This window comes from Chaetomium tenue (genome assembly GCF_020726465.1).
Source record: "Chaetomium tenue strain MPI-SDFR-AT-0079 chromosome Unknown F5144scaffold_7, whole genome shotgun sequence".
NCBI lineage: Eukaryota > Fungi > Ascomycota > Sordariomycetes > Sordariales > Chaetomiaceae > Chaetomium > Chaetomium tenue.
In genome coordinates this window covers 1,877,800-1,903,589 of record NW_027117335.1, presented here as the reverse complement: position 1 = coordinate 1,903,589, position 25,790 = coordinate 1,877,800, and the positions used below count along the sequence as shown (strand labels likewise).

The window sequence follows — 25,790 nt, the reverse complement described above, 5'->3', positions numbered from 1 at the left end:
GGGGATCCTGCCCATGTTACGGTCTGGATTATCATGAAATGGGGAGGCAGTATTGTTGACCCAGTGTTACCTTGGAGGTTGGTGTATTAGTTTGTATGTCTTTTATTGTGGTTTAGGTTACTTAAAATAACAATGCGTAGGTTGAAGCCCTAGCTTCTACATTACAAACAAAATTGTCTCTGCGCCTTGTTTGCCAAAGTCGAGACAGCATCCCACGAGTGCGGGAAGCCGGGCGAACTCTCCATCAAGTAGGAAGGGATAAGCTTTCATCGGTCTTGATATTTTCTAAACCCTTCTACAAACATACCGTACCCCACACCCTATGTCATGACACATTCAAGATCATCCCCCATTTATACTTCGGAACACAGTTCTCCTACGAACAGTGCCTTCTACTTACTCAGCCCTTAGCCAAGCCCATCCCCCGCCCAATCTTCCTAACCAACGCCTTCTTCAGATACCACTCCCGCGCCAGCCCGCGCGTCATCTTGGCAAACGTCTGCGGTGCGATCCGGCCGCGCTCCACCGCCCGGCCCAGCACGAAGATGGCGTCGGCCAGCGCCCGCTCCTCGGCCACCAGCTCGTACAGCTGGTTGCCCACCACGGTCGGCGCCACCAGCAGCTCGTCGATGTCCGGCTCCGGGTGGCTCGACGAGTTCTCGATTACCCCGTTCGCTTGTCGTAGTGAGTCCTGCAGGATGGCGGTGTTGGAGGTCAGGAGGGCTGTGAGCTGGGTGAGTTGGGCGGACTCGGCTTGGATGGTGGCTAGGGCCTGCTGCATGGCGGCGCGCTGGGCGTGGAGGCCTTGGAGGGAGGTGGTGTTTTGGGAGAGGGCTTTTTGGCGGTGCATGTGGAGGGTTTGGGCGAGCTGGTGGAGGAGGTGATCTTTTTCGGGGTTGGGGGGGATTGGTGGGGCGGGGACGGCGGAGGGGGAAGGGATGGAGAGCGTGAGGTCGTCGTCCATTAGGTCGGGAGGTGGTGGAGGTTTTGGTTTTGGTTGGGGTTCTACGGGAGGCGGCGGTTGTTGCCAGGTTGGTGGGGGGGTGCTGTACTGTTGAGGGTGTGCCAGGTTCGCCATGTGCCGGGGGTCCATGGGTGGGAGGGGTTGCTGCGGGCCCGGGGGGAAGCCCGCTGGAGGGGGCCCTTGATACTGCGGAGGGTGAGGAGGAGGATGTTGAATCGGAGGGTTCTGGGTAGGAGGAGGTAATGGGCCCCTCTGCGCCGGTGAAGGTTGTGATGCTTGCGGCGGCAAGGGAGGGGCTGTCTCGTAACGCGAAGGGCCAGCTCTCGCGGGTTCATGATGCGACATTGGTCGCCCGTTCGGCGCATGTTGACTTGGCTGCCCACCAACCTTTGGTGGAGGGGGAGGGATTGGGGGGCCTCCCTGCTGAACCGGGGCCGGGGAGGGTTGTGGTCGAGTCGCCATATGGGGCGCGGTCTGGGGCCCCGGTTTTGGTGGGGGTGGAGGTGGTCTCGCATCATCCGGTGCCACGGATTGTACCCGACTTGTAGGCCTCGGGGCGAGGTCCGGAGGCAGCGGAGGTACGGGCGGTGGTGTGTTTATTTGTCGAGCGGGAGGAGGCGGCCCCTGTTGGCGGGCAACAACCGGTGGCTCCTTGGCAAAGATATCTTGTAGAATGGCGAGGAAGTCCAGGATGGTGGATTTCTAGTCCATAATCAGCCATATGTCCCGTGCCTTGATAACCCATTACAGCTTACATCCCAGAATGTCGGCCAACCGACCAGGTAGGGGTGATAGACCTGGCCCTGTGGATCAACGTGCTGCCCAGGACGGACGACCATGGTCTCGGTCGGGGTCGCGTAGGCCAGGGGGGGCTCGCGTGGGTATGCGTGCGGAACCCATATCGAGATCGGGAACCGGTAGGTTGCGCCGCGGAAGAGGACCGGTATTGTTCCCGAGAGGTGGAGAAGCAGGGCAGAGTTGCCGTCGGGGAATGCTGTAAACACATGGTCAGTCCAGGCCACAGGCTACCACCAAAACAGAAACACCCCGGAGATTGAGCTGCGTACTGTGGACATCAGTTCTCGGAGAGAGAGATGGATACTGCGACAAAGCCTGGGCTACATCGTTGTAGGTTCGGTTGACATCGTGGTATTCCTGGGGGCGGGGGAGAGGGGTCAGCTTCTTGGCTTCGATCGATGAGCGAGTCCGGGCGGCGCACACTTGTCAAGACGCTGTAGAGCCAGTTGAGGACATGTTGTTGGACCACCATGTTGGGTGTTGTGGCCGCGTTATGGCGCTATCAATGCATGGCCTGCGCTGTCGGTGTGTTCGTTGCTGAAGCCCGTAGGCAGCGCCATGGCGTCGGCGTTGAGGTTCTGTGGAGGTGCCAAGCCCCTCCGATCGCGTGCCTTGCCGCGCCATGACGAAGCCTTGGTTGCTTGGCGAGATGGTGGCCCAAGCTCCTCAGCTCTTGCCTGCCGGGGACCGTTCGGCTGCTGACGGCAGTGCAGACATGCGGCGGTCGACCCTGCATCGTCTGTGGCGCGCTTCCTCGTGTGACCCCACATGAACACCACGCCACATGACGGGGCTCTGCATGTTCTGCATCGAATTTCGCCAATGTGAACCCCGCGCCCCATGCAGCATTGACTGACATCGACACCAGTCGGGTTTCAGATGTTTAGTTTATTTCAAGAACAGGGGGGCTGATGCTTCAACATCCCGCGCCCAAGCCCGGTAAAGCCCGCGAACAGCCGGAAGATACGGCAATGACGGATGACGCGCAAATAAGAGCAGGTCACAGTTTCGGGCTGGCCGCGGCCGTTGTCGGCCCAGGGCACAGGAAGGTCCTCGGAATCGGCCAACAGCAACTCTTTGTGTGCGATATTTTCTCTTCGTCTCCACCGGGCTATAATGGATAGAAGGGGATTAGTGTTTTCCAGAAACCCGATGCCGCACGGTGGAACAATTTTAAGCACAGAAACGAAACAGCGCCAGGGGCGAACTTTGTGGTCGTCTGAGGTTTGGCGATTACAAAGCGGGCCCACTCCTCCGAGCCAGAAACTGCGACCACTTGCTCGACTCATCATTGTTCTTCCCGAACAGTGGCCTTGACTGAGTTTTCTCCTTCCAACTGTTTTTACATGCCCACGCCACATCTTAGTTTTCGCACGGCTGAGGAGTATTACAGAACATATTCTGTATACTCCTTGCGTCAGGATCTTTCTCGTATATCTTCCTCAATCTTCTAACACACAACAGCATTATTTCCGCTCCCCATTGGCTAGTGGCAGCGAATTGGCTTATTCTTGGTTGCACAGTCCCAAGAAACACCACCTAAACTCTAGCGAATCCACTCCGGTCCGTCCCACCATCGGAAGCCATGCTTCCTTCGATCCCCGTCTTGGCCGACTATGGAATTTCTCCAGCCCACGGCTTTCTGCCGAACGTCCTGCCATTGACGCGGCTCCCGGACCCCTACTACAACAAGTGGGAGGCCATCGTCGCCAACCTACAGGGCCTCATCCTCAGCAGGCGGCTGCGTGGAGTCGTCGATCGCCTCCCCGTGCTCTCCACCATCGGTCTGGAACATGACGCAGAATGGCGCAGAGCCTACATGTTGCTATGCTTCATGGCACACGGGTACATTTGGGGTGGTGACAGCCCCAGTGACCGCCTGCCGGCCCCCATCTCCGTCCCGCTACTGGAGATTGCTGAGCACCTCGAGGTGCCTCCCGTCGCCACTTACGCTGCGGTGTGTTTGTGGAACTTCAAGCCTCTCTTCATGGACGAGGAGATCGATAATCTCGAGAACCTCGCCACCTTGACCACCTTCACCGGCTCGCTCGATGAGTCGTGGTTTTACCTGGTTTCGGTGGCCATGGAAGCCCGTGGAGCTCCCATCATCCCGCTCATGCTGACCGCTATCGCCGCGGCTCGTGAGGACGATGCGACGACCGTGACGAGCTGCCTCAACACGTTCGCCGAGCGGGTGGACGACCTTTCCGCTTTGCTGCAACGCATGCACGAGAGCTGCGACCCGCACATCTTTTACCACCGGATCCGCCCCTTCCTCGCGGGGAGCAAGAACATGGCCGACGCCGGCCTACCTCAGGGCGTTATTTACGAAGATGGTTCCGGTAACGAGACCTATCGCCAGTATGCCGGTGGCAGCAACGCGCAGAGCAGCCTTTTCCAGTTTTTCGACATTGTCCTCGGCATCGAGCACCGCCCGACGGGCGAGAAGAAGGCCACGTCGAGTGAGGAAACGGAACGGCAGGGCCGGGCCCCGCCACCGAATCACAACTTCATCTCCGAGATGCGCCGGTACATGCCAGGCCCGCACGCCCGGTTCCTTGGTGATGTGCAAGCCGTGGCCAACCTGCGCGATTACGTCGAACGGAACAGCGCCAACCGCCCCCTGGCCGTCGCCTATGACGCCTGCCTATCCATGCTGCGCTCCCTGCGTGACCGCCACATTGCCATCGTCACGCGCTACATTGTCATCCCGTCGCGCGAGGTCCGGGCTCGCAGCCGAAGCCCTGAGACCACTCGCCGCAGGGTTAACCTGGCCACTGGCTCCCGTCAGCGTACGCCGGGCATCGCGTACCATGCTGAAGAGCCAGACGCTGCGAACGGGGGCAAGAAAAACCTGAAGGGCACCGGCGGCACGGCGCTGATATCCTTCCTAAAGCAGGCGCGGGATGAGACGGGCGAGCCCGCCGTAGAGGAGTGGACCAGGCGGTTCATGAGCCGCCGCCCACGGGCCGAGGGCCAGGGAGACTTCTTCGCCGGTAAGCCCGAGGAGGGGGCTGGCCTCGAGGTTGTGGCGGACGCGGAGGAGGTGGCGATGCCCGGGCTGGCCGGGAGCTGGACCATGGACGATGACGTTGGCGGAATTTGTAATTACTAGGGGTAAAAGGGGCAGCGGGAGTTTAGAGCGTTTGTAGAGCACAGCGACTTTCCTAATAGACGAGCATGATACTTTTTGTACAGCAACTGCCATTCCATTGTTCACCGTCATCAACACACGCTGGTCACAATAAAGGTTCACACGAGGCAACGGATAAACAGATTGGGCTAACATAACAAGAAAGCATATATATATTTTCGTTCTATGGTAGTATCCAAAATGAAGCTAAACTAAGCAGTCTAAACAATAATGAGTGCTCTATATCCAAGAATCATTCCCTTCTCTTAGCCCACCCAACACATCCGCTGGCCATACCAGGCAGACATGTACTTCTAATCATCACTCCTTCACCCCAAGCCTTGCAAACTCCCTGTCCCAATCCTCCCTCTCCTTCTCCGGCATGCCGGGGGGACTCATCCCCCCCTTCGCACCCTGCTGCTGGGCCCCAACACCCTCACCTTCACCCTCACCTTTGCCCTTACCCTTCCCCTCACCGTCCCCCTCATCCTCACGCTTATCGTCCTCACGCTCATCATCCCCATCCCCCTCCTCCTCTTTTTCCTCCTCCTCCCCCTCCCCCTCCTCCACCATAACCATATGCCTCCGCATCCACCTCCCCTCCCGCGCCCGCGCCCGCCACTCCCTCTGCTGCCTCTCCGCCCTCGCCACCTTCTTCGGTGTCGAACACATCAGCCACAACCCGGCCTTTGCGGCCGGCGGCAGCGTCTCCACGTCAATTTTCCATCCCTGTCGCTTACCCCGTTTCCTTTTGGGGATGGCGGCGGTGTGGTGGTCGCTGTCGCTGGAGGTGCCGCTGCGGGAGGGGACGTGGGGTGAGGAGTCGCGGTGGTGGTGGTGGTTGGGGTTGGGGTGTGGGGGTGGGGGGAAGAGGTTGGCGCCGGAGGGGGGGTGGAGGAAGGGGGCGCCGCCGGCGCCGCCGGGGAGGCGTTGGGGTGCGGGGCCGGCGGGCGGCAGGCGGTGGTAGCCGCCGTGGTAGCCGCCCAGGCGGGAGCCCTTGCTGGAGCCCTTGCTGGAGGGCCGGGAGTTGTTGAAGAAGGTGGAGGAGTTGCGGACTTCGGGGGCGTAGGGGTGGTTGTTGTTGTTGCGGTTGGAGGGGCGGGGCGCGCGTAGGCTGGTGCTGATGCGGAGTGGTCCGGCGGGGGGTGCTGGTGCTGCTCGGGGGGCGCCGGAGCGGATGGAGTGGTGGGGGGAGGGTTTGGAGTAGCGCGAGCCTGAGGAGACGGAGGTACGGAGTGAGGGGGCAGGAGGCCGGTGGGGGGCGCTGATGCGTTGAGTAGCCATGCTTGCGGCGTGGTTAGAGGTGTTGGTGGGAATTTGGGTGTAGGTTGTGCTGAGGTAGGTTGTGCTGAGGTAGGTTGTGCTGAGGTAGGTTGTGCTGAGGGTAGGGGAGTAGGCATTTTCGGCATTGTCAATGGTGCCATGGACGGGTTTTATACCGCTTGGATGGCGGGCTCATCACAATGGACTTGTCCGCTGCTTGCTGAACAGCACTTGCGGGAGACGCATGGCCTTGGACGCCGCGCCACCTTGACTGTCCAACAATTATACCGTAGCAGAACAAAGAAGTACCAAACCAGCTTCGGTTTGGTATACCGCCATGAAGTGTGCCGGGGTTTGACAGGACGCAACGATTAAGAAGTGTGCAACAACCGTTGTATGCTCGGTTTATCGGAACTGCGAGGTTAAGACCCCGCGAGAGTCGTCTCTGTCCCCTTCATTTCACCAGGCGCGATTTCGTCCTTTCCTCAAGAATAGCGGGCGGTCCGTGAAATGGATTTGCGGAACCGGGTCGAGACTGGGGTTGAGGCGAAGGGAGTGAGACCTGTACGAAGGTGACAGTCTGGCCAAGGACAAAGAGATTGTGTATGCGCATTGAGATTACATCCGCCAAACGCCGCCCATAAGGTGCTTGATAGCCCCGACATCCGAGCATCCAATCCACCCAATCTGTATCGTACATGTTTTTCCCAGGTCCCGTATGTACATGTATCCGTCCGCATCGTCGTGTTGCTCGCTCTTCGGAATGGTGTGATGTTCGGCCGGTTACTCGGGACTGGGAGCAGTTAGTACCCAAAGCGGCGATGGGGACGAGTACCACAAACCAGAGAATGGCTCCGGCAAACCCGCTGGCTAAGAATGTGACGGCAACCTGTTGGTCGATTAGCGGGGGTCTTGCGATAACGAGGACGGCAACAACTCACACCAAAGGCAGCAACACTGCGGACAATGGGGGCGTTCTCAGAGGTGACGAAGGCATTGTAAACGCCAGTGATGGGGTTGTAAGAGCGGCGGGAGCCGCCGAGACGCTTGGGGGCCATTGTGATGAAGTGAGTTTGTGATCTTCGGTGATGAGTGCGATGATGGAAGACTTGATGCCAGAACCCGATCTTGGCGGCGATGCAAAGCCGAATTTTTGGGCGAGCAGGGATGTGGAAGGCACGGGCCCATTGACGCACGAGCCACCCACTTGGATTGAATCGGCCAGCACCGAGACCGGGCTGGACAAGAGCCCAGAGAAGTCTCAACTTGAGTCGAGTTTTCTTTCCCTCCTCTCAAGGAAAGGAGCGAAGTTGGCTATCGGCTAGGAGTCTCAGATTAAAACAAATTTGCAGCCACCAAACTAGACGGAGCGTCTATATCTTTGTCAGAACCACATTGGATATTATCTTAGGTTGCTCCCGACTTCCATCCACTTCTTTCCGTCATGCTTGCGGATGAGAACAATGCAAACAAACAACGGAACAATCACGTGTGTTGGTGACATCACCCCGCCACGATAGGCTGTCTTGCTGCATTCAGGAATCACGCTACATCTCTCTGTAACGCACCTCATGGTGTTTTTATTTTTTTGTCCGGCTGACGCATTTGTACCGAGCGTAAAACTTCTTATTGCTTCATGAGCTTAATCAGCCTGGAGTAACTGATAGATCCTGGGCGATTCGCTTCGGGGTTTCCACACTTCCTCTGTTCAAACATTATCCCAACTAAATCGGTTAACACCATATCCCCTTTTCGCATTGCCCCGGTTTTAACAATGGCTGAGCATATCCTCACGCCATCGCCTTCCCCGGCGCCCACCGCCGCCACGGCGTCTACGGCGGCGACATCACCCCCCGCCACAACCGGGGATTGGGACAGGCCAGAACGACCTGACCTACCGCATCCACGCTCGCGGCCCCTCCGCCCCGGTTCGGCCAAGGAGAACATGGCGCGGGATTTGATCTCGAACACCATGGCCGACATCAGCCGCGGGTTTGTGAAAAGGGCCGGTAGATCCCCGGAGAACAATGACCCAGGTTACCAGCTGGGAAATGACGAGGGCTATACATCAATAGACGGCCTGTGTCGTGATCTCGACCCGGTCATCCATCTCATCTGGAGATCAGGAACTCGTGAGTACCGTAGTATCCGTAAAAAATCACCGGCATCGGTGTTAACCAACGATTCTCAAATTAGCCAGCCTTCAAATACCCTCTCTTCTCAGCATCGCCACCGAGTTCAACACGTGGATGATCGGCTTCCCGCCGTCGCCAGACCACATCTTCCCTCTCCTCCGCAAATTAGATCACTGCTTCGCCAGCCTGCTCTCGGGCGAGGACATCGTCACCCACGAGCCCCTGCCGGGATTTGAAAACGGCTTGCGGGGGGGCATGAGCACGACCGACATGATCCGTTGCAGGAGCACGGCTTTGGATGCTAGGACAGTAATCATGGCTGTTTTAGGTCGAATGGAGCAACGGGAGGAGGGTGGTGGTGAGGAAGAGAGCGGGGTTGATGATGATGATGACCAGGACCTGGAAGCTCATTACATGGACGCGGCGCGGGTGTATGAGTATACCCTGGTCAAACTGGGGGAGACACTTGGTGGATCAGGGGTCGCAGATGTACCCATGATGGCGGATTAGTGGGAATTGGGGTTGTTAGGGGGGGTTGTTGAGGATAATGAAGACTGCTCTCCTAATACACCAAGTCACTTTCGGCCATATTTGGCTTTTCTAACCCAGGAATGATCAAGATTGTTGGCGATGATAGGACTGTGGTTGTGACATCTGATCTGGCAACAGGGGTCATCGCCTCGTCACCATATGTGGTATGGCTTCCCTCGCAACATTGCAACGTCACCGGAACACAGGGCGGTGGTGTTGCTGGGTTCGAACCCCCAAATCATCCCTCCACCAACTCCCCTCCATTATTGGTGAAATGCCATGCTGTGCGACACACACTAGGAGTGCGGCTGTGGGGACTGCTGCAATGGACTCGCAGCCATCACAGCTGAAAAGAGTATTTGCATGCAGCCTGGCGGCGGGCGCCAGTCGGGCCCATGTCCAGGTGATAATCCATGATTAGGCATGCGGCCCTTCCACCCAGTAAGCGGACCTCCAAATGGCGGCATGGCAATTCACTGGCTAAGGGACAACCTGGTGTTGAGGAACCTTTTAAATCTCAGATCCAGGCGCGCCATGCACCAGCTGCTCCTGGCCCATTTGACACACCCTTCACAAGCCTCATTGCCTCTTGACATATTGTATACAACCCGCCTCATCTTTTTCAGGTCGGCGAAAGCTACCTCGCCAGACCTACAGAAATGGCAACCGACCTTATTGAAGCTGCCAGGCGTAACAAACTAGGCGAAGTCGAAAGGCTCCTCCAGGAGGGGGCCGACGTCAACGCAACCAACAAGTATGGGCGAACGGCAATAGCTTGGGCCGCAAAGAACGGCCACCTGGATGTTGTCAAAACTCTTCACAAGCGAAACGCCAACCCCCGCATTCCTGACCGGTCCGGCCGGTATCCCGTGGATTGGGCTGTCCTGAAAGACAGGGAAGACGTCGTCTTGTTTTTTCTTGCCCAGGAGAAGGAGGACGCCTCCCACACATACTTTTTGGGCCGAACTATTCTCTTTACGGCCGCCGGCTTTGGCTCGATTGAGGATGTAAATCGCTTTATGGGTGGCGGAGCTGATCAGCGCGACGAATTCGGGATGACACCGCTCATGTATGCCGCCAGTTATGGTCGCTCCGGCAATATTGTCGCGCTCCTGAAAGCCGGCGCAAATCCACTCCTAAAGGACGATGATCAACAAACCGCCCTGTACTGGGCCGCGGACGACGGCCATATTGAGGCCATGCGTGTGCTGACGAAAGCCTCTGGGGATCCCCACAAGATACGCGATCCACCGAACGATGCCGCCATCATTTTTGCGCTCGCCGCGACGGCCTGCGACCATGAATGGGAAGCTTTCCTCAACGCATATGACCATGTAGTGGAAAACGAGGGGAATCGTACAACTGGGCTCCACCTCGCTGCACAAAACAACATTGAGATTGCTGTTAAACGGCTGTTAGCGTTCGACGACGGAAGGGTAAACGCCTGGGATGCCGATGGCCACACCCCACTCATGATAGCCTCGATGAAAGGTCATATTGCGACTGTCGAGGCTCTGCTCGCACATCATGCCGACCCCAGACTTTCGAGCCAGGAAAAAAAGCTCACGGCACTCATGCGTGCTGCAGCTGCAGGCCACGATTTGATCGTGGAGCGACTTTGTAGAGAAACCGATCCTACTCATGTGAACTTTCAAAACACGGATGGAATCACGGCTCTGGCCTTCGCGGCCTACTATGGACATACCGAATCGTTGGGAACTTTAATTAATTCCGGGGCCGACTTCAGCGTCGCTGACGCGGATGGGATGACTCCCCTCCTCTTGGCCACCTTGATGAAACGCCTGGAAGCCGTCAAGGCTTTGATCAAGGCTGGGGCAGGCCTCTACGCCGAGTCCCAGAATGGATTTACCCCAGTATATCATGCCCCACATGATCTAAAAATACTCCGAGTCATCATCGACGAACCAAGAGAAAGCATGGTGGATGCAAGTGAGACAATACCGCGGGTGCGCGTGGCAGAATTGGCCTTGCGCCATTCCTGTAATGACAAGGACAACACACCCCCAGAAACACCACCCTCTGACGCATCCTCTGACGCGTCCTCTGACTCATCTTCCGATACATCTTCCGACACATCCTCCGACATATCCTCCGACACGCCCCATGCCGAGGTTTTAAGCTTCATCCTAGGCCATGGCGAGTATCTCAAAGCCGTGGACCATGACGGCAGAAACATGGTTTCGTGGGCAGCCCAGGGCGGGAATCGCAAGGAGATGGAAATGCTACACATGAAACAGCTCGACTTCAACTCGGGCGATAACAATGGTCGTACCCCCCTCCACTGGGCAGCAGAGAGCGGAAACCGCGATGTGGTGGCCTGGTTACTGGATGTCGCGAAAGTCACCGTGGACTCTGTGGACAAGGTTGGGCGAACTCCGCTTTCCAGAGCAGCGGCCGAGGGTCACTTCACAACCTTGGATATATTATCGGCAGCAGGGGCTGCCACGGATGGCCATGATGCGGACGAACGGACGGCACTCTCCTGGGCCGCCCAGGGTGGCCACCTCGATTGTATAAGGCTACTCGTAGAGCGCGGGGCGCACCCAGACAAACCGAACAAGGACCGGAGAAGTCCTCTCTCGTTTGCTGCGGAAAACGGCCACGCAGAAGTTGTTGACCTTTTGCTGTCACTTCGTGATGCAAACGCCAAAGCGGAAGAGGGTTTTATTAACCGGATCAAGAAAGGTCATGGAGGAATAGGTACAAAGGACTTACTGGGTAGCAAAGACAGAGAGCGTGTTGTATGGACGGGTGCCAAGGATAGCGGCACGATTGTGGTAGTGGATTCTCGAGACGTGGAAGAGCGGACACCCCTCTGGTATGCGGTGACAGGATATCATCTGACGGTTTTCAAGATACTGCGCGCTAAAGGAGCAAACCCAGGTGTCACGGACAAGAGTGGAATTGCTCTACAACAAATCCTTCTCGACAAGAAGACAGCCGGGGAGCTCGAACCCCAGGTCATGCCGGCTTTGGATGCTATGCTCGAGCAGCTGAGATCGGTCGAGGCCTTGTCGTCCAAACCTTTAAATGGCGCGGCTGATAACGATGAGGAGTTCAAAGCGACCATCTTACGTGTTCCAGAAAACGGAAAAGTTGACCTCGAAGTATTAAGGATGCAACCCGTGGACTCACTCCTGCAAGGGGAAGGTCTTCCTGATCCTCAAGGTGCGAGTTGCGCGTGGATTCATCTCCCTGCAAATAATGTCAGTCCCTCCGCCCTCTTTGTTGTGATTTATACCACGATTTCGTTAAAATGGAGGAATTAACCCAAACAATCAGATGCGATGGGTCGAGGTATGTTATCTTAATACGGACCTATCTTGTTAAATTTCCCCCATCCCTCCTACTGTGGTACTGAATGAATACTACCAGGTGTTAATGGCCAAACATTACGAGGCTTGCGGTGAGAGCGAACGTTGGAACTTCAGTGTCGTACTTCAGTCCAAGCTTTGGGAACAGCAGCAACACCGATCACATGGGGGGCGTCATTACGCAAGGTTTATGCGGCCAGCATGTCACCGGTTCGCCCTTAGTACGTTATTTCTAGCATTCTCCACTCCGATGTGACACTCGACGGCGTGAGAAATTGCTGATAGATGTCCGATATGTAGACGGTCGACCGGGACGACGGGAGGGCGACGGACCGAAGGATACACAATCGCTACAAGAGGAAGTGGACATGAAAGACAAGGGGACAAAATCCCAGGCGAGGGAATCGACAGAAAAGGGACGACGCCTAAACGGCGCGAAAACGGACCACGAAGGGCGTGATGCCAAGGTAACTGAAGTGCCCGAGGACAGCCGCATTTCATCCAGCCAAGGTTTTGTCTTATTCGTAAGTGTACCGGCGGTCTTTTTTTTGTCTCACGCCCATGAAACAGTACCGAAACACACTGATCTGACTTCCGTGCCTAGATGCCGTATCTACATTGGGAACTCCAGAGTGAGCAACGGAAAATGACCAAAATCATGGATATGACTACAGACGACAGGAAACCTACCCGAGAGCAGATCCTCGCGCACTGTGACCCCGCTCGGCATGATCTAAAGGGGACACAGAAGTTCTACTGGGTGTACCTCGATGAAAAGCACCCCCTGCATGTCCGGCGAACCCTTGACCAGTTCTACTATCACACGTTGGATACAAAAGAACGCGATGAAGACCAGACCGGAATCAGGTACCACGATGTCCACCTCAAATCGACCAATCTACAACCAGTCCTGACCATGGTGGATCAACTCTGGATGTGGGTGTTGCCAGCCTGCGGAAAATCGCCGCCGACAATCATCACGGCCTTTCCGCAACGGTCCAACAGGATGGCACCGGGGAGGGTCAGGCACACGACGGCGCTGGTGTCCAACATCACCAATCAGTTCCGAAAGGCATCAGAAAGGTCAGTTGAAGAGCTGTCTCAAGTGATAGTTGCCGAGTGCTCGCGAATTTATTTCGACACCATGAGCAATAGAAAGGAGGCACTTCAGTTCTCAGAGATCTATACCACGTCTATTGGCGAAATTGTGAGTAATCTGCTTCTCATCTATAACCTCTTCTGCTACTACAGATGGAAATTATTATATCCGGCTTTCCCCGGCCGGGTGTGATTATTCAACAGGACACGTTAGTTTGACTCTAACTGCCTTTTGCGTCCCTAGACTGAAAGAGAAACCATTCGCTTTCGCAAGTTCAGAAATTACCTTGAGACGGCCCAAAACAAGGAGAAGTCGAGACATCCTGAATTGCAGGATTTGCTCGACATTGCAAACGACATCAAGGACCTCGGCGTTATCAAAGACATCCGTGACGAGCTCAACATGATGTCATCGGTTTTTCACATTCAGAATGAGGTTGCAGCGGCCATGGAACACATACTGCAGGAGCAAAAAGACAAGCACAAAACCGAGACAGGGTGGACGAAGCGGATGAATTTGAACTACCCCAATAGGGCGGCCAGTTTCAGGGGCAATGCTGACTACAGCCTCGAAGACATCAATGACCAGCGGAAGTACCACTCACCGATGCTAACAGTGGTCGACCGAAATATTCGCGAGGTGCATCGCCTAGATGTCTTCGCTGAAAGAGCTGCTGGAGCGGTAAGTGGCCACCGTTCTTTTTATTCTCGAAACTAGGTAGTCGATGTCTCTGGGCCCGACTGGAATGTTAACGTGACCGGCCTTATCCCATTTAGATCGAGCAGCTGTTGGACTTGAAAACCAAGCAGGCCAACCTCAAGTTGACAGAGGGGATCTACGACATCAACGACGGAACCAACAAATAGGGGAAGACAGTTATGTACTTCACTGTGGCAACGATCATCTTTGTTTGAACACCCTTGCTGGGCATTTTTCCTGGCAACACCTTCTAACCACTCTCCTAGCTTCCGTTGTCATTCATGTCTTCGTTTCTGACCATCGAGGTCGAGGAATTCCCCCGCGCTGAAGGCGGCAAGCTCTCACTCTATTTTGTGATGATGCTTATTTGTGAGTCTCACTTTCGCTACAATCCCTGATGTTGTTTTTTGAACCGCCTGCGGGGGCACGGCGCCGGTTGCTCTTCAAGTCACATATCCTGACCAACGACGCTGGCACTAGTTATGGTTTCTATCGTCCTCATCATCCCGGCGGTCCTCCTTGCATTCAACCTTGACCACGATTCGCGAGAGAAAACCAAGGATGCCATGAGGGCCTTTTGGGACTGGTGCCTCGGTCGAACCAACAACCGTGGGAGGGATCCAACGGGGCCGCCAGACCAGAGAACGGGTGTGCAACCCGCTCCAGACGATGAGAGCGGCGTGGGGCGCGATCAGAAGCCGGATCAGAGCGGGTTCATGCCACCAACTCCGAACCAAGGCAGCGGCACTGCAAAGAAGAGATTGAAAAAATGGTGGACCGGCCGGCACGCGAGGCCGAAACATAACAACCCTGAAAGTGGTGGGAGTGCTGCAAGAAAGGAGCCTGTTTGATGGTGGAATGCCCCTGAGGATCTGGTGATGCGTGTGTTCAGCTACCTAGCAGGGGTCCGAACATATGTAAATAACTGAAGCTGCCTTTGTGGACAAGACGGTCGCAAGACGTGGGTGATGATGCTGATAGTCAGTAGTCCTCCTACGGTCGGACCTTTTACAGGCGAATTAGAATGTAGTAGCGGGAAGTCAGGGCTTTAACTATCGTAGGGCCCTACGATTGTAACCTACTTGAAGACGTTGTTGTAATCCAATGGCTTCGCGCCGCCCCGTCACATTTATTTTAGTTGGCTATTACGAGTATTTGCTGTCTGCAAAGGTGCTATCGCAGCTTCTGTCCCTTGTAATTCACCTCTGCGGAATGTTGTTAAGAGGGGCGGAATAGTCATCAGCTTGATGATACTAGTTCATTCCATTGATGATATCCTAGGTCACTTGGGGCCGGCATGACCCCAGGACTTCGAGGACTTGAACATTACGAAGTGGCCTTAGTATACCTAAGATACGTAGTTGAGATTTGATACTCTCGCGCAGGTAAATACATAGTCAAAAGTACCACAGTATAACGGTATTGACATTGGCGAGAATGTGTATTTCAAAGCAGGGTACCAACGTACGTATCTTGATGTTAGCACCGCGCGCGGAACGGCCTCTGGGCCACATAGTTTTGGCCATCTGAACATTGTACGGCTAGAATCAAGCCTTAAAAAGAAATGAGGAAGAGAGAATTCTAGGGGCCTGTGCAAGGGCTTGACGTGGAGGCGGCCGTACTGATAGGGAGTAGGATCTAGGAATGACTTTCATGTTGTCCAGGTAGATAGCCTAGGTGGAAGCCAACTACATGGACGCGGCGCGGGTGTATGCCTGGAGGAACGTACGAGGAACGAGTACTTCCGAAAGGTTCCTTTTCCGACAAAAACCATGGTATGCTCCAAGCACAGACCAGTTTTCGTCTTCTTCTTTCAGCTGAAGGCCCCTCTAAAAAAAGCAGTGCCGATTCCTAACCTGTATTACTGTGAAGCTTTTCCCGCTCCTGTCTCCCTTAGACTCGGTTGTGGGGGCCTATCCCGCTTCGTAGGCTAGGGCCAATGAGATGGCACACTCCTAGGCGGCGAGGCAGGTTCACCGACGGCCGAGAATGGATGGACCTCTCTCCTTCCTCTTTGGAAAACAGTGTCGTTAATTTCGTCCTATGGAACAGGCACTCGTGACTGTTTTCTTTGTTTATTTCCTGCTTGGCTTGGCCGGAGGTGCCGTCTGTTTCCTTTGTTCTCTTCCTGCTTGGCGCCGTCCGAGAGGCCGTTTCCCGTTTCTTGGCTCGTTATTCGCCGGAAACAAAACCAGACACCGTCATGATCACAATGAACCTGCTTCTCGCCCGGAGGCCACAAAGACGAAAACGTCATTAAGAGGTGGTGTATTACACTATAGAAGCAACTCTGAAAAAGACCTGCGTTAGATTCCCGCCTCGGTCCAGAGGGACGCGTCCTCTTCGTCGGCGGTTTCAGTGCCCTGGCCAGATTCAGGCATGGCATCCCATTCTCGAAGCCACGACTCGTGCTTGTGGTCTTCCTCGAAGCGCCGTCTGGTCTCCTTGCCCCGTCGTTCCAGCTTGAAGATAGCGTTTCTCATGTCTTTGTCAAGCACATTCTTGGGCTCGATAAAATCGCCGCGCGCCGGTTTCCGAAACAGATGCAGCCCGTCCCAGCTCTCCGCCCTCGATAGCTGCACGTACAGGCTCATGAAACTGGGCCGCGTCGCCGTGCCGCTGGAGTGGACGCCTTTTAGGTTGACGAGCACGTCCGAGAACTGCTTTCCCTGGCTCTTTTGATCCGTCATGGCGAAGGCCGGCGTGCAGAGAGGCCCCGTTCTGTGGGTAACCCACCGAAAGCCCGGCTTGCCCCTCCATCTGGCTCCCTTGCCCCGCATTTGGTTCGGGATGGCGACCGTCTTGCTCTTGATCAAGATGGTGCCGTTGGGGAGCCCAGGAATGGCGAGGCCCGCGCTATCGTCCGACTCGAGGAGGAGGGCCACGGGGGGTCCAAGATGGAGAGTCACATCGCTGGCGAGGGCGATGGTGCCGGCGGCGAGATCAGGGAAGATGTCGACGGCCTTGAACGGTGCCCCGTTGACCACCTTCAGCCCGACAAACTGGTTGCGAGTCACCACGACCGGCATGCCTTGGGCGTAGAAGAACAAGCCGGGGGTCGGCAGCTGTGAGTCGTCTCCGTGGCGGAGCACGTGGCATAACTCTTCCACACTTAGTCGCTTCCCTGACTCAGTGTCGTGCTTGGCCACGAATATGGAGGTGTGTTTGCCGTGGGCACGAGCCCACTGGACGACGGCCGCCATGTTCAGGTCCCACCGGTCTTGGTTCAGCGGCGTGATGGCTCGGAGGCCATCTACGAAGGAGGACTTGCACGACGGTGTATAGAGGCGTTGGCATAGCCGCTGGAAGTCCAGCTCGGTCTACTCGCCGTTGCGCAGGCGCCGGAGGAAGCCCCGCAGCCTTGGACAGCCGGCCGCGCGAACCTGTTCGCGGAGGATGACGACGGCCGTGAACTGGAGGAACAGCTTATGCGCAGCTAGGTGCTTTGCCGAGCTGTCCAGTCTCTGTCCGCCGCTGGCGCCCGTCAGGAGCAGCGTGTGGAGACCATCCTTTTTCTTTTGGACCTTTAATATCGCGTCGATCTCCTCGCGGCTGGGAAGTCCCATGCCACGGAAAGGCGAATCTTGGAGGTCCTGTAGCATGGTATAGAAATGGCGACCACGCTGGGCAGCAGTGTTGTCGTCCTGGTTTGGGTCAACTGCCCTCGCCTCTTCATATCCTTGATTTCGCTACGTCGGGCCGCGGATAGGACATTCAGGAAGGCTTCGTAGTGCGCCTGAGGATCGATGCTCTCGACGTTCGCCCCAACGCCGCCGTCGTTCCCCACCTGGAGTGTCATGTGTGGCTGAAATGCAATAGTTAGCTGAGACCAAGCTCGCTATCTACAGCAACTTTAAGCTTAATAAGAACCTACTCCTATTGACCTCAGCTTTGGATTTCCTACGAACACGGCCAGTGGAAGCTGCTCATACTGAAGGTCCCGGTTTAGCCCGCGTACAAACTGATTCCCTTCTTGGCTTCTTACACGAGAGGTATCAACAGGAGATGGCGGCTATCCTATAGACTTCCCCATTTCCACCTGGGTGATCGAACATCTAGGACCCGAACCCAAGACGCATCGCAACGAGCTTCTACTCTCGATTGGCCATTTGATCAACTGGTTCAGGGACCATAGGACGAAGCTTTTTTTTCAGGTTGCCTGGAATTCTAGAGCTGGAGCGCTTCAAAGACGATGTCATACCGCGCCTTTTTTCAAACAGTTTGACAATCTCTTGATGGCCTCTCGATGAGGCGGCTTGGAGAGCGTTGCCGTATTCGCCGCCGCCCTGCGCGTTGACGTCTGCTCCCTTGTCCAAGAGCAGTTTGACAATCTCTTGATGGCCTTCCGATGAGGCGGCTTGGAGAGCGTTGCCGTATCTGCCGCCCTGCGCGTTGACGTCTGCTCCCTTGTCCAAGAGCAGTTTGACAATCTCTTGATGGCCTTTCAATGAGGCGGCTTGGAGAGCGTTGCCATATCCACCGCCCTGCGCGTTGACGTCTGCTCCCTTGTCCAAGAGCAGTTTGACAATCTCTTGATGGCCTTCCAATGAGGCGGCTTGGAGAGCGTTGCCATATTCGCCGCCCTGCGCGTTGACGTCTGCTCCCTTGTCCAAGAGCAGTTTGACAATCTCTTGATGGCCTTTCAATGAGGCGGCTTGGAGAGCGTTGCCGTAGAAGCCGCCCTGCGCGTTGATGTCTGCTCCCTTGTCCAAGAGCAGTTTGACAATCTCTTGATGGCCTTCCGATGAGGCGGCTTGGAGAGCGTTGCCATATCCGCCGCCCTGCGCGTTGACGTCTGCTCCCTTGTCCAAGAGCAGTTTGACAATCTCTTGATGGCCTTCCAATGAGGCGGCTTGGAGAGCGTTGCCGTATTCGCCGCCGCCCTGCGCGTTGACGTCTGCTCCTTTGCTGATAAGAATTTGCGCAGCTGTTACGAGCCCAGCGAAGCAAGCATAGTAGAGCCTGGGGCCTCGTGGAGGACCTGGATCATGGTCCCAGGCCCTATCAGCCTGATACAAACGAGCCCATCGCTGGAACGTCACTTCCTCTTCTAGGAACCTAACCATTGCTCGAAGTATATCTTCTGAAGCTTGAGCCAACCCCGCATAGTCTGTCCAGACTTCCGCCGCAAATCTTGCCATTGGGAAACCCTGTTTAATCTCTTTGTGGCTACCGTTTATGTCTGTAAGATAACTCAAGCATGTCCTTGCGATGGGAATGCTAGCAGTCGTAATGTTGAACTGGTCCTCTCCGAGAAGGTACTCTTTGACCGAAAAGTGGGCAAGATGTAGCTCTTTGTCGGTGCCCTGAACGACTGTCACTAAGCTAGGACAGTAGTCCAAAACATCAGTATCGCAAAACAGTCGACGCTTGACGTCAAACCCTCGCGGCTCGTTTTCGATCTGCGTTGCTATTACTTCTTTAGCCTCGGCCAGCTTGAGAGGTCGCGTCGAGTGCACTAGAAACTGCAGGAGCCGCATCGCGTCGTTTTTAAGCTCCGTCGGTATGCATTCAATCATGCGTCGGTACGTGTCTTCCAGGGTCCGCGGCAAAGATGCGAGAGCCTCCTCAATAGCTGCCTCATGACGGCATCGAGCTAGGCTGTCCAATTGACAGAACGCCCACCTGAACCTAAGCACCGTGTCAACAAACCATCAGCATATCGATCGAAGCAGTGATATCTCACATCCCGCCAGCCCCGTCCCCAACCTTACTCTGGATCAGCTCGAGGAGATCCTGCGACAAGGGCTTGTCCCGAAATTCGCGTCGTTGCGAAAGCTGTGCTGCGACGTATGATCGGATATCGGCGTTGACAGCCTGCCTGTTGAGTTCTAAGCAGTTTCCCTCCCCTATCAACGAGGGGATGTCGTGCAGAAACTTGGCTTCAGGCCGACCGGTACAAATCAGCTGGACGTGGTCCAGCTCTGGCCTGGACACTACGTCCTTAATCCAGAGGAGTAGGTCGGCCCTCGTTGTCGACTCGTCTAAGGCGTCCAAAATGATGGAGACCTTCTTCTGGACGGCAAGCATCTTGAATAGAACATCTGAGAGCGTCTTTGTTGCAAGTTGGTCACGGCCGTCCTGGTGTGCTTGGAATGAGGCGTCAAGAACACCTGCAGAACTAGCCTTGTCTCGGTAGAGTTGAAAAGCAAGTGACCGCAGCATGGCACCTACGGTCTGCTTTGCCGTGTCGCTAAAGTCAAAGAAGAAGCTGAGGATACGACGGTCGTTTCCCTTTGCGAGATGATCCAGCACAGTCGCACTGAGAACCGTCTTTCCACATCCCGCGAGCCCATGCAGCCATAAATATCGACGCGACCCCGAGTGCCACTCTTGGAAGACCGGATTTTCCAGGAGCCACGCACCTGTCCCCTCATGGCGGAGCTCCCTCGCGTGGTTGGCGTTTGTAGAGGGATCAGAGGGTCGAAGCCAGCGCTCGATCTTCTCGGTACGAAGGTCGGCCTGGATGGAATCAGTGGTCTGCTGCACACTATCGAGTTTCTGTTTAATTAATGTAAGTCAGAATGCCTCCGAAGTGAGGTGATTACTGTGTCTTGTTTATTCGCTCGGCCAGGCCACGGGGCATGGGAGGATATAGAACCACTAACTTGATTAAGCACGTCCCCTGCCCTCTTGGTCTCCTGGACCTCCTGAACCGGCACGTACGCTAGGAGTTCCTTGGTATACGCAGCGGCGGTGGCTGAGGCATAGCGTTGCCATCGATCGTTCTTGTGGGAATCGGCGTAGTCGCAGATCCCTCGGATCACAAGACAGGGAAAGTGGTTCATCAGGCCGGCTGCTTCCATCTCAAAGCAGATGCAGTCCTCGCCGATGTCGGCAACAATCCGATCACGCGTAGCGGCGTCTTTAACAAGCGAGTTGCCGGATGCGATAGTCCCGTAGTGGATCTCGGGGTCGGTGGTGTCTCGAGCATCGCGTTCAACCTCGCCAGCCGTGTCACAGCCCCGACAGTCCGGCCCGGGGACGTGGTCGCACGAAGATTGGAAGAGCCGGTCGTTGTCGGTGCCCTGGTGAATATAGCCAGGACTTTGCTTGGATCTCCTGTTCATTTTCGGGTTCTTCTTTAGCATCTGTTGAAGGAAGTTGGGAACCTTGGAGTACATCGACTCGTGATCGGCCTGGATGCTGGCAAGCGCATTAAGGAGGACGGTCGGAGGTGGTCTGAGAAAGCCTTTGCGCTCACGCCTGTCACCAGACTTGGCCTTGATCAAGTCGTACTGGCAGACGCCGCCTGTGGTCCCGTCGGGCTGGCTCACGACAACGTCGCCGAGCCGTATATCGTAATCCTCGTCCGGTCGGGCGATGCCGCCGCCTATGCCGACCAAAAGACCAACACGGATGGATGGCAGAGAGGCAAGCAGGCTCGAGGCCGTGGTCGCAGCCGAGGTAGTTCCATAGACTCCGGCGGCAAGAGAGGCAATGACGATGTTGTGCTCACCCACCCGACCCCATGTATAAACGTTTGCATCGGTTTGGTGTCTAACGAAGCCAGTTGGAGGCGCATGTTCCTCGTCGAGCATCGCTTTTGCAGCGGCCCGCTCGATGGGAAGAGCAGCGATCCAAGCGACCCCATAGTAGTCGGGGCTGTCGAGAGCGTTGTGGGATGTCATGGTGCGGATGAAAGCGGATGAGACCGTCGGATTGACGAGCAGAATGTTAGGATTATACGGTTGGCCTACATTGACGGAAGCTGGAATTGAGTCACCCGAGGAGAGAGAGGCGACGTGACAACAACATATTGTTTTATCACACTGGGGAGCGCAGCCTTGTACAACAGTTGCCATAGAAAGACGAGAGCAAGCTGAAAAGGACCAGGCCGGGTGGGATCAGGCCGCAACAACAGGCTCTCACCAATTACACACACGCACGTTGGGGGCCCTGATGCTGTGGGCGCTTGCATACAGCACCCTCTAGCCCGCCGGATGGCATGATTGGAAGTGATCAATGCCAAGAAACTGCCTTTTGCCGCAGCCATCTGTTGGAATAACGGGTGTCCGGCTGCCTCAGGAACTAAAAAATGTTAACTACATTATTTACACTAGTTAGCGCAAGATATCTGTTTCTTGTTCGGGACTAATCTCGTTCAGTACCTTAACTGAGTTGTTAGCTCTTTTTGCAGATTTCAGCTCTGCTTTGTACCAGTTGGTTCTGTGGGAGTTGCAAGTAGAAACCCATTCTCGTCACCAAACCATGCTCGAAATCCCCGAACTACCAGCCAGCCCTGGAGCACCGCTGTGCTGTATTACTAACTTCTAAGACTGACCAAAGAACTGCTCTTGCTTGCTTCCCAACATTTATCAGCCATCCTAAAACTAATCGCACGACGGCATTGTGATGCGGCCGTGGGCTAATTGCACCGGCGCGTTCCTCCAGGCTTCCTTTGGCGGGCCGCGAAGCGGCACGGTCCCTCCTCTTGTGACTATACGCTGGTCAAACTGGGGGAGATACTTGGTGGATAAGGGGTCGCGGATGTGCCCATGATTGCGGATTAGCGGGAGTCGGGGTTGTTGGGGAGGTGTTGCCAACAACGGGAAGCTTACTCTCCTAATACACCAGGTGAGTTTTGGCCAATGCCTGTACAGCCAGGGTCTTTCCATCCGTCTCGGGTTGGCGATAAAAGCGCCAAGCCATAAACATAGCTCCCAAGAGTAAATGGGGTGAAGGTTTAAGGGTGGCTACGAATACATGTATCCCCTTATCGTTAGCTGTCTCCCGTTATCTGAACAAAATAGAGGCTTTCCTGGTCTTGGCTATCTAGGTAGGTATCTGGTAATATCAAACAAGATCACTTTAGCACTACTGTCCCTTCTCTCCGTTCCGCAATATTTCTTCCCAACTCCGGGGTATCGTCCAGCGACGCTCGCACGGCCAGAGACTTGTACCATGTCCGCCAGCCAATGTCCATGTGATACAGACCAATCGCGAGGAGGGCAAGCAACGCAGATATGCCTCCCAAGGTCAGATACGCTATGGCGAATCCAAGTCCAGGCATCTTGCAGTACGGCTGCCCGCCGGCGTAATGATTCCACGCGGCAAGGGTGACACCGCCGATGCGACCGAAGCAGCCATACCCGATGGCGAGCAGCACGAACGGCCCCCCAATAAACACCGCCGGGAACGCCATGAACCCATAAAACAGAACCGACAAAAACCACACATCATTGGGCTGATCAAACCGCCACAGCACCAACGCCAACGCCGCCCCAACCACCACCACCACCCCGACCACCATCACCACCAACCCCACCGCCGCCCGCCTCGTCCTCGGAAACCAATACCTCCCCCCCATCAAGCTCAACCCAATCAACGCCGTCGGCAGCGACGGATACGCCCACATCCCTCCCCCAAACCGCCGCGGCGCCCACTCCGGCAACGTGCACGCCTGATACACCGTGACACCCACCACCGCCAGACTCAACAAATCCGCCCCCACCGACGTCGTCAACTTCCACGTGGTAAACTCGGGCGCCCGCCCGTCCCTCGACCGCCGCACCCCCAGGTAGTACATGGCCGCGTACTCGTGGGTGTCGCGGCCCGCGATGAACGCGTACAGCGCCGCACACCCGGGCGCGTTGGCACGCAGGCAGGCCCATGCGATGGTGAGGAGGAAGCCGGCTAGGCCGATGCGGTCGTTGGCGTCGGCGGCGGCGTCGTGCTTGGCTTTGTATTCGAGCTGCGGGTCGTGGTCGTCGCGTTTCTTCCAGAGGAGGGGGATGTCGAAGAGCCACCAGGTCAGGTGCATGGTGATGAAGGTGAGGATGAGGGAGGCCCAGGTTAGGGGGGAGACGCTGTTGCAGGTGGCTGGGTTCTGCACGTCGGGGATCTTGTCGCACGAGATGTGGGTTTGGGGGGCGATGGTGTGAGTGTGGGTGGCGTATTTCGTCGTCGTCCCCGTGTAGACGGCCAGGGTCTCGCCAAACGCCACCAACGGCTCGCCGGGCGTGTACGTGTATGTGGTTGTTTCCGTGCTGCCTGAGTAGAAGTCGGTCGAGCAGGACGCGCTCCAGAAGGGGGCCGCGGGCGGAGCTGTCTCGCCCCGGGCGAGGGTGAAGCACCGCGCTGCGATGGTCGCCTGGCGGGTGTTGATTATGGTTGTCGGCGCCGTGTATGTAGTGGCGGGGAAAAGTGCCGATTCCCCGCTGGAGTACTGCAACGTGTAGACTGTTGCGGGCTGCGTCACTACGAGACATGTCGTGGAGAATGAGCTCGTAGGGGTTGGGACAGCCATGGCGCCGGCTCTTTTATCGACGGCAAGTTGCAAACACGAATATCCAAACGCGCTGGGTCCCAAAACCAAAGCCTGTGCTTGACATAGAATTGCCTACCCGGAGGAAAATGAGGCCGTCTGACTGGGCCAGCGATTCTCAGCCGCAGCCTAGCTGTCGATCAGTGCCAAAAGGGGTGAGTGTAAGGTATGCTTGTCAGCTCCCTCCTTCGTGTACATATGTACATAGATGCATACCAGACCACAAACCTCACTGTGACTGCTACACGTAGACTAGATGGCCAAATGGTTTGGCGAAGTTCCCAACGAATCATTGAATATATAACATAGCGCCTCGTCCGACTATTCTGGCCTAACTTGAAGCTGCTCACTGGCTCGATATTGATAGTCTCAAACTGAGTGGCAGATTATGACCGAAACCCATCAAACGTTGCCCGACAACCGGTTAAATACAGTTCCTCTGTGAAGTAATCAAAATAGCAGCACAGTTGTGGCATTTTGATTAAATCTAGGTAGGTAGGTAGGTTCCAGGTAGATTATACCTGTAACGGGCTGTGCCCGAGGTGGGCCTCGGTAACCCGCGGCCAGCTCACGTACAAGCACGGTCCACCGAACCCCTGGATGAAGCTATTCCCAGTTGCCCCACAGCGCACCGAACATCCTAGCAATGCGCTCGGGCCATCGCGCTCGCGATCATAAAGCAGCCCCACGAGCTGCCAGACTCTCTCATCTTTCCTTTTCTTCTTCAAGCTTAGTGTACTCGTAGAGTCGTCACCAGTTAGTTGCAATATACTCCTGGGACCGTTACAATACCTCGAGCTCGGCATGTACATTCTAGAAGATATTAGCAAAGCATCCCTCTCTTTTTATATTAGCACCGTGACAAGAAATTTCATACCTGAAACAGCCGGATAATATTCGTATAACCTTTTTTAACGGCTATGTCAAGAGGTGTGTCGCCGTCGCCGTTCTTCGCCTCGACCGCTGTACCCGGGCTGACCTCGAATAGTAGCCGAATGATCTCCTCGCTTTCATTCCTCATCACAGCACGGTGCAACGGTATCATGTTCCAATAATTCCTTGCTTTGGCCAATGCACCCTTCTCAAGTAGTAGCCGGACGATAACCTCGCGGTTGCTCTCAACAGCACAGTGCAGCGGTGTCCTTCCCGCCAGATTTCTTTCTTCGATCGCTGCACCATTCTCAAGTTAGCCAGACGATAGCCTCGCAGTTGCTCTCCGCAGCACGGTGCAGCGGTGTCTCGCCCGAACGATTTCTGGCTTCAATCGCTGCACCGTTCTCAAGTAGTAGCCGGACGGTAGCCTCATAGTTGCTCTCCACGGCGCAGTGCAGCGGTGTCTTGCCCAAAAAGCTTCTTGCTTCGATCGCCGCGCCGTTCTCAAGTAGTAGCTGGACGATAGTCTCGCAGTTGCTCTCCACGGCACAGTGCAGCGGTGTCTTGTCCAAATCACTTCTTGCTTCAATCGCTGCACCCTTCTCGAGTAGCAACCGGACCATGGCCTCGCAGTTGCTCTCCGCGGCATAATGTAGAGGCGTTTTGCTAAACCTGTCCTTCGCCTCAATAGGA

General features: G+C 55.8%; 9 protein-coding genes across 9 annotated transcripts; 3 read left to right on the top strand and 6 right to left on the bottom strand.

Moving 5' to 3' along the window:
- Positions 1-86: 86 nt before the first annotated feature.
- F5144DRAFT_586696 (UEV domain-containing protein) lies at positions 87-2,365 on the bottom strand. Its single transcript, XM_066789784.1, has 4 exons — positions 2,184-2,365; positions 2,032-2,119; positions 1,720-1,958; positions 87-1,666 (listed from the first exon to the last, which is right to left on the bottom strand). Exons 1-4 carry the CDS (start codon positions 2,232-2,234, stop codon positions 401-403), a joined length of 1,644 nt encoding a protein of 547 aa, XP_066639085.1. The 5' UTR covers positions 2,235-2,365; the 3' UTR covers positions 87-400.
- An 870-nt stretch (positions 2,366-3,235) lies between these two features.
- On the top strand, positions 3,236-5,077 carry F5144DRAFT_393950 (Indoleamine 2,3-dioxygenase). Its single transcript, XM_066784743.1, has one exon. It carries the CDS (start codon positions 3,348-3,350, stop codon positions 4,875-4,877), a length of 1,530 nt encoding a protein of 509 aa, XP_066639084.1. The 5' UTR covers positions 3,236-3,347; the 3' UTR covers positions 4,878-5,077.
- On the bottom strand, positions 5,051-6,242 carry F5144DRAFT_633736 (uncharacterized protein). The gene has a single exon (XM_066792553.1). The coding sequence runs from the start codon at positions 6,177-6,179 to the stop codon at positions 5,217-5,219; it is 963 nt and encodes a 320-aa protein (XP_066639083.1). The 5' UTR covers positions 6,180-6,242; the 3' UTR covers positions 5,051-5,216.
- F5144DRAFT_586692 (uncharacterized protein) lies at positions 6,219-7,295 on the bottom strand. The gene is made up of 2 exons (XM_066789783.1): positions 7,100-7,295; positions 6,219-7,047 (listed from the first exon to the last, which is right to left on the bottom strand). Exons 1-2 carry the CDS (start codon positions 7,214-7,216, stop codon positions 6,613-6,615), a joined length of 552 nt encoding a protein of 183 aa, XP_066639082.1. The 5' UTR covers positions 7,217-7,295; the 3' UTR covers positions 6,219-6,612.
- An 835-nt stretch (positions 7,296-8,130) lies between these two features.
- F5144DRAFT_596500 (uncharacterized protein) lies at positions 8,131-8,803 on the top strand (the record flags this gene model as incomplete). Its single annotated transcript, XM_066790807.1, has 2 exons — positions 8,131-8,290; positions 8,355-8,803. The coding sequence occupies 2 exons, from the start codon at positions 8,131-8,133 to the stop codon at positions 8,801-8,803; spliced, it is 609 nt and encodes a 202-aa protein (XP_066639081.1).
- Positions 8,804-9,278: 475 nt separating this feature from the next.
- F5144DRAFT_616097 (ankyrin repeat-containing domain protein) lies at positions 9,279-15,105 on the top strand. The gene is made up of 8 exons (XM_066791825.1): positions 9,279-12,051; positions 12,128-12,142; positions 12,221-12,380; positions 12,460-12,683; positions 12,764-13,366; positions 13,502-13,939; positions 14,224-14,326; positions 14,438-15,105. The coding sequence occupies exons 1-8, from the start codon at positions 9,484-9,486 to the stop codon at positions 14,806-14,808; spliced, it is 4,482 nt and encodes a 1,493-aa protein (XP_066639080.1). The 5' UTR covers positions 9,279-9,483; the 3' UTR covers positions 14,809-15,105.
- A 542-nt stretch (positions 15,106-15,647) lies between these two features.
- F5144DRAFT_586681 (uncharacterized protein) lies at positions 15,648-16,537 on the bottom strand. The gene has a single exon (XM_066789782.1). The coding sequence runs from the start codon at positions 16,341-16,343 to the stop codon at positions 15,999-16,001; it is 345 nt and encodes a 114-aa protein (XP_066639079.1). The 5' UTR covers positions 16,344-16,537; the 3' UTR covers positions 15,648-15,998.
- A 1,649-nt stretch (positions 16,538-18,186) lies between these two features.
- On the bottom strand, positions 18,187-21,865 carry F5144DRAFT_541691 (uncharacterized protein; the record flags this gene model as incomplete). Its single annotated transcript, XM_066787177.1, has 4 exons — positions 20,566-21,865; positions 19,644-20,458; positions 18,840-19,588; positions 18,187-18,239 (listed from the first exon to the last, which is right to left on the bottom strand). Coding segments are annotated over exons 1-4 (2,814 nt in total), but the record flags the coding sequence as incomplete, so codon positions are not given.
- An 806-nt stretch (positions 21,866-22,671) lies between these two features.
- F5144DRAFT_624194 (uncharacterized protein) lies at positions 22,672-24,299 on the bottom strand. Its single transcript, XM_066792186.1, has one exon. It carries the CDS (start codon positions 24,204-24,206, stop codon positions 22,764-22,766), a length of 1,443 nt encoding a protein of 480 aa, XP_066639077.1. The 5' UTR covers positions 24,207-24,299; the 3' UTR covers positions 22,672-22,763.
- Positions 24,300-25,790: the final 1,491 nt, after the last annotated feature.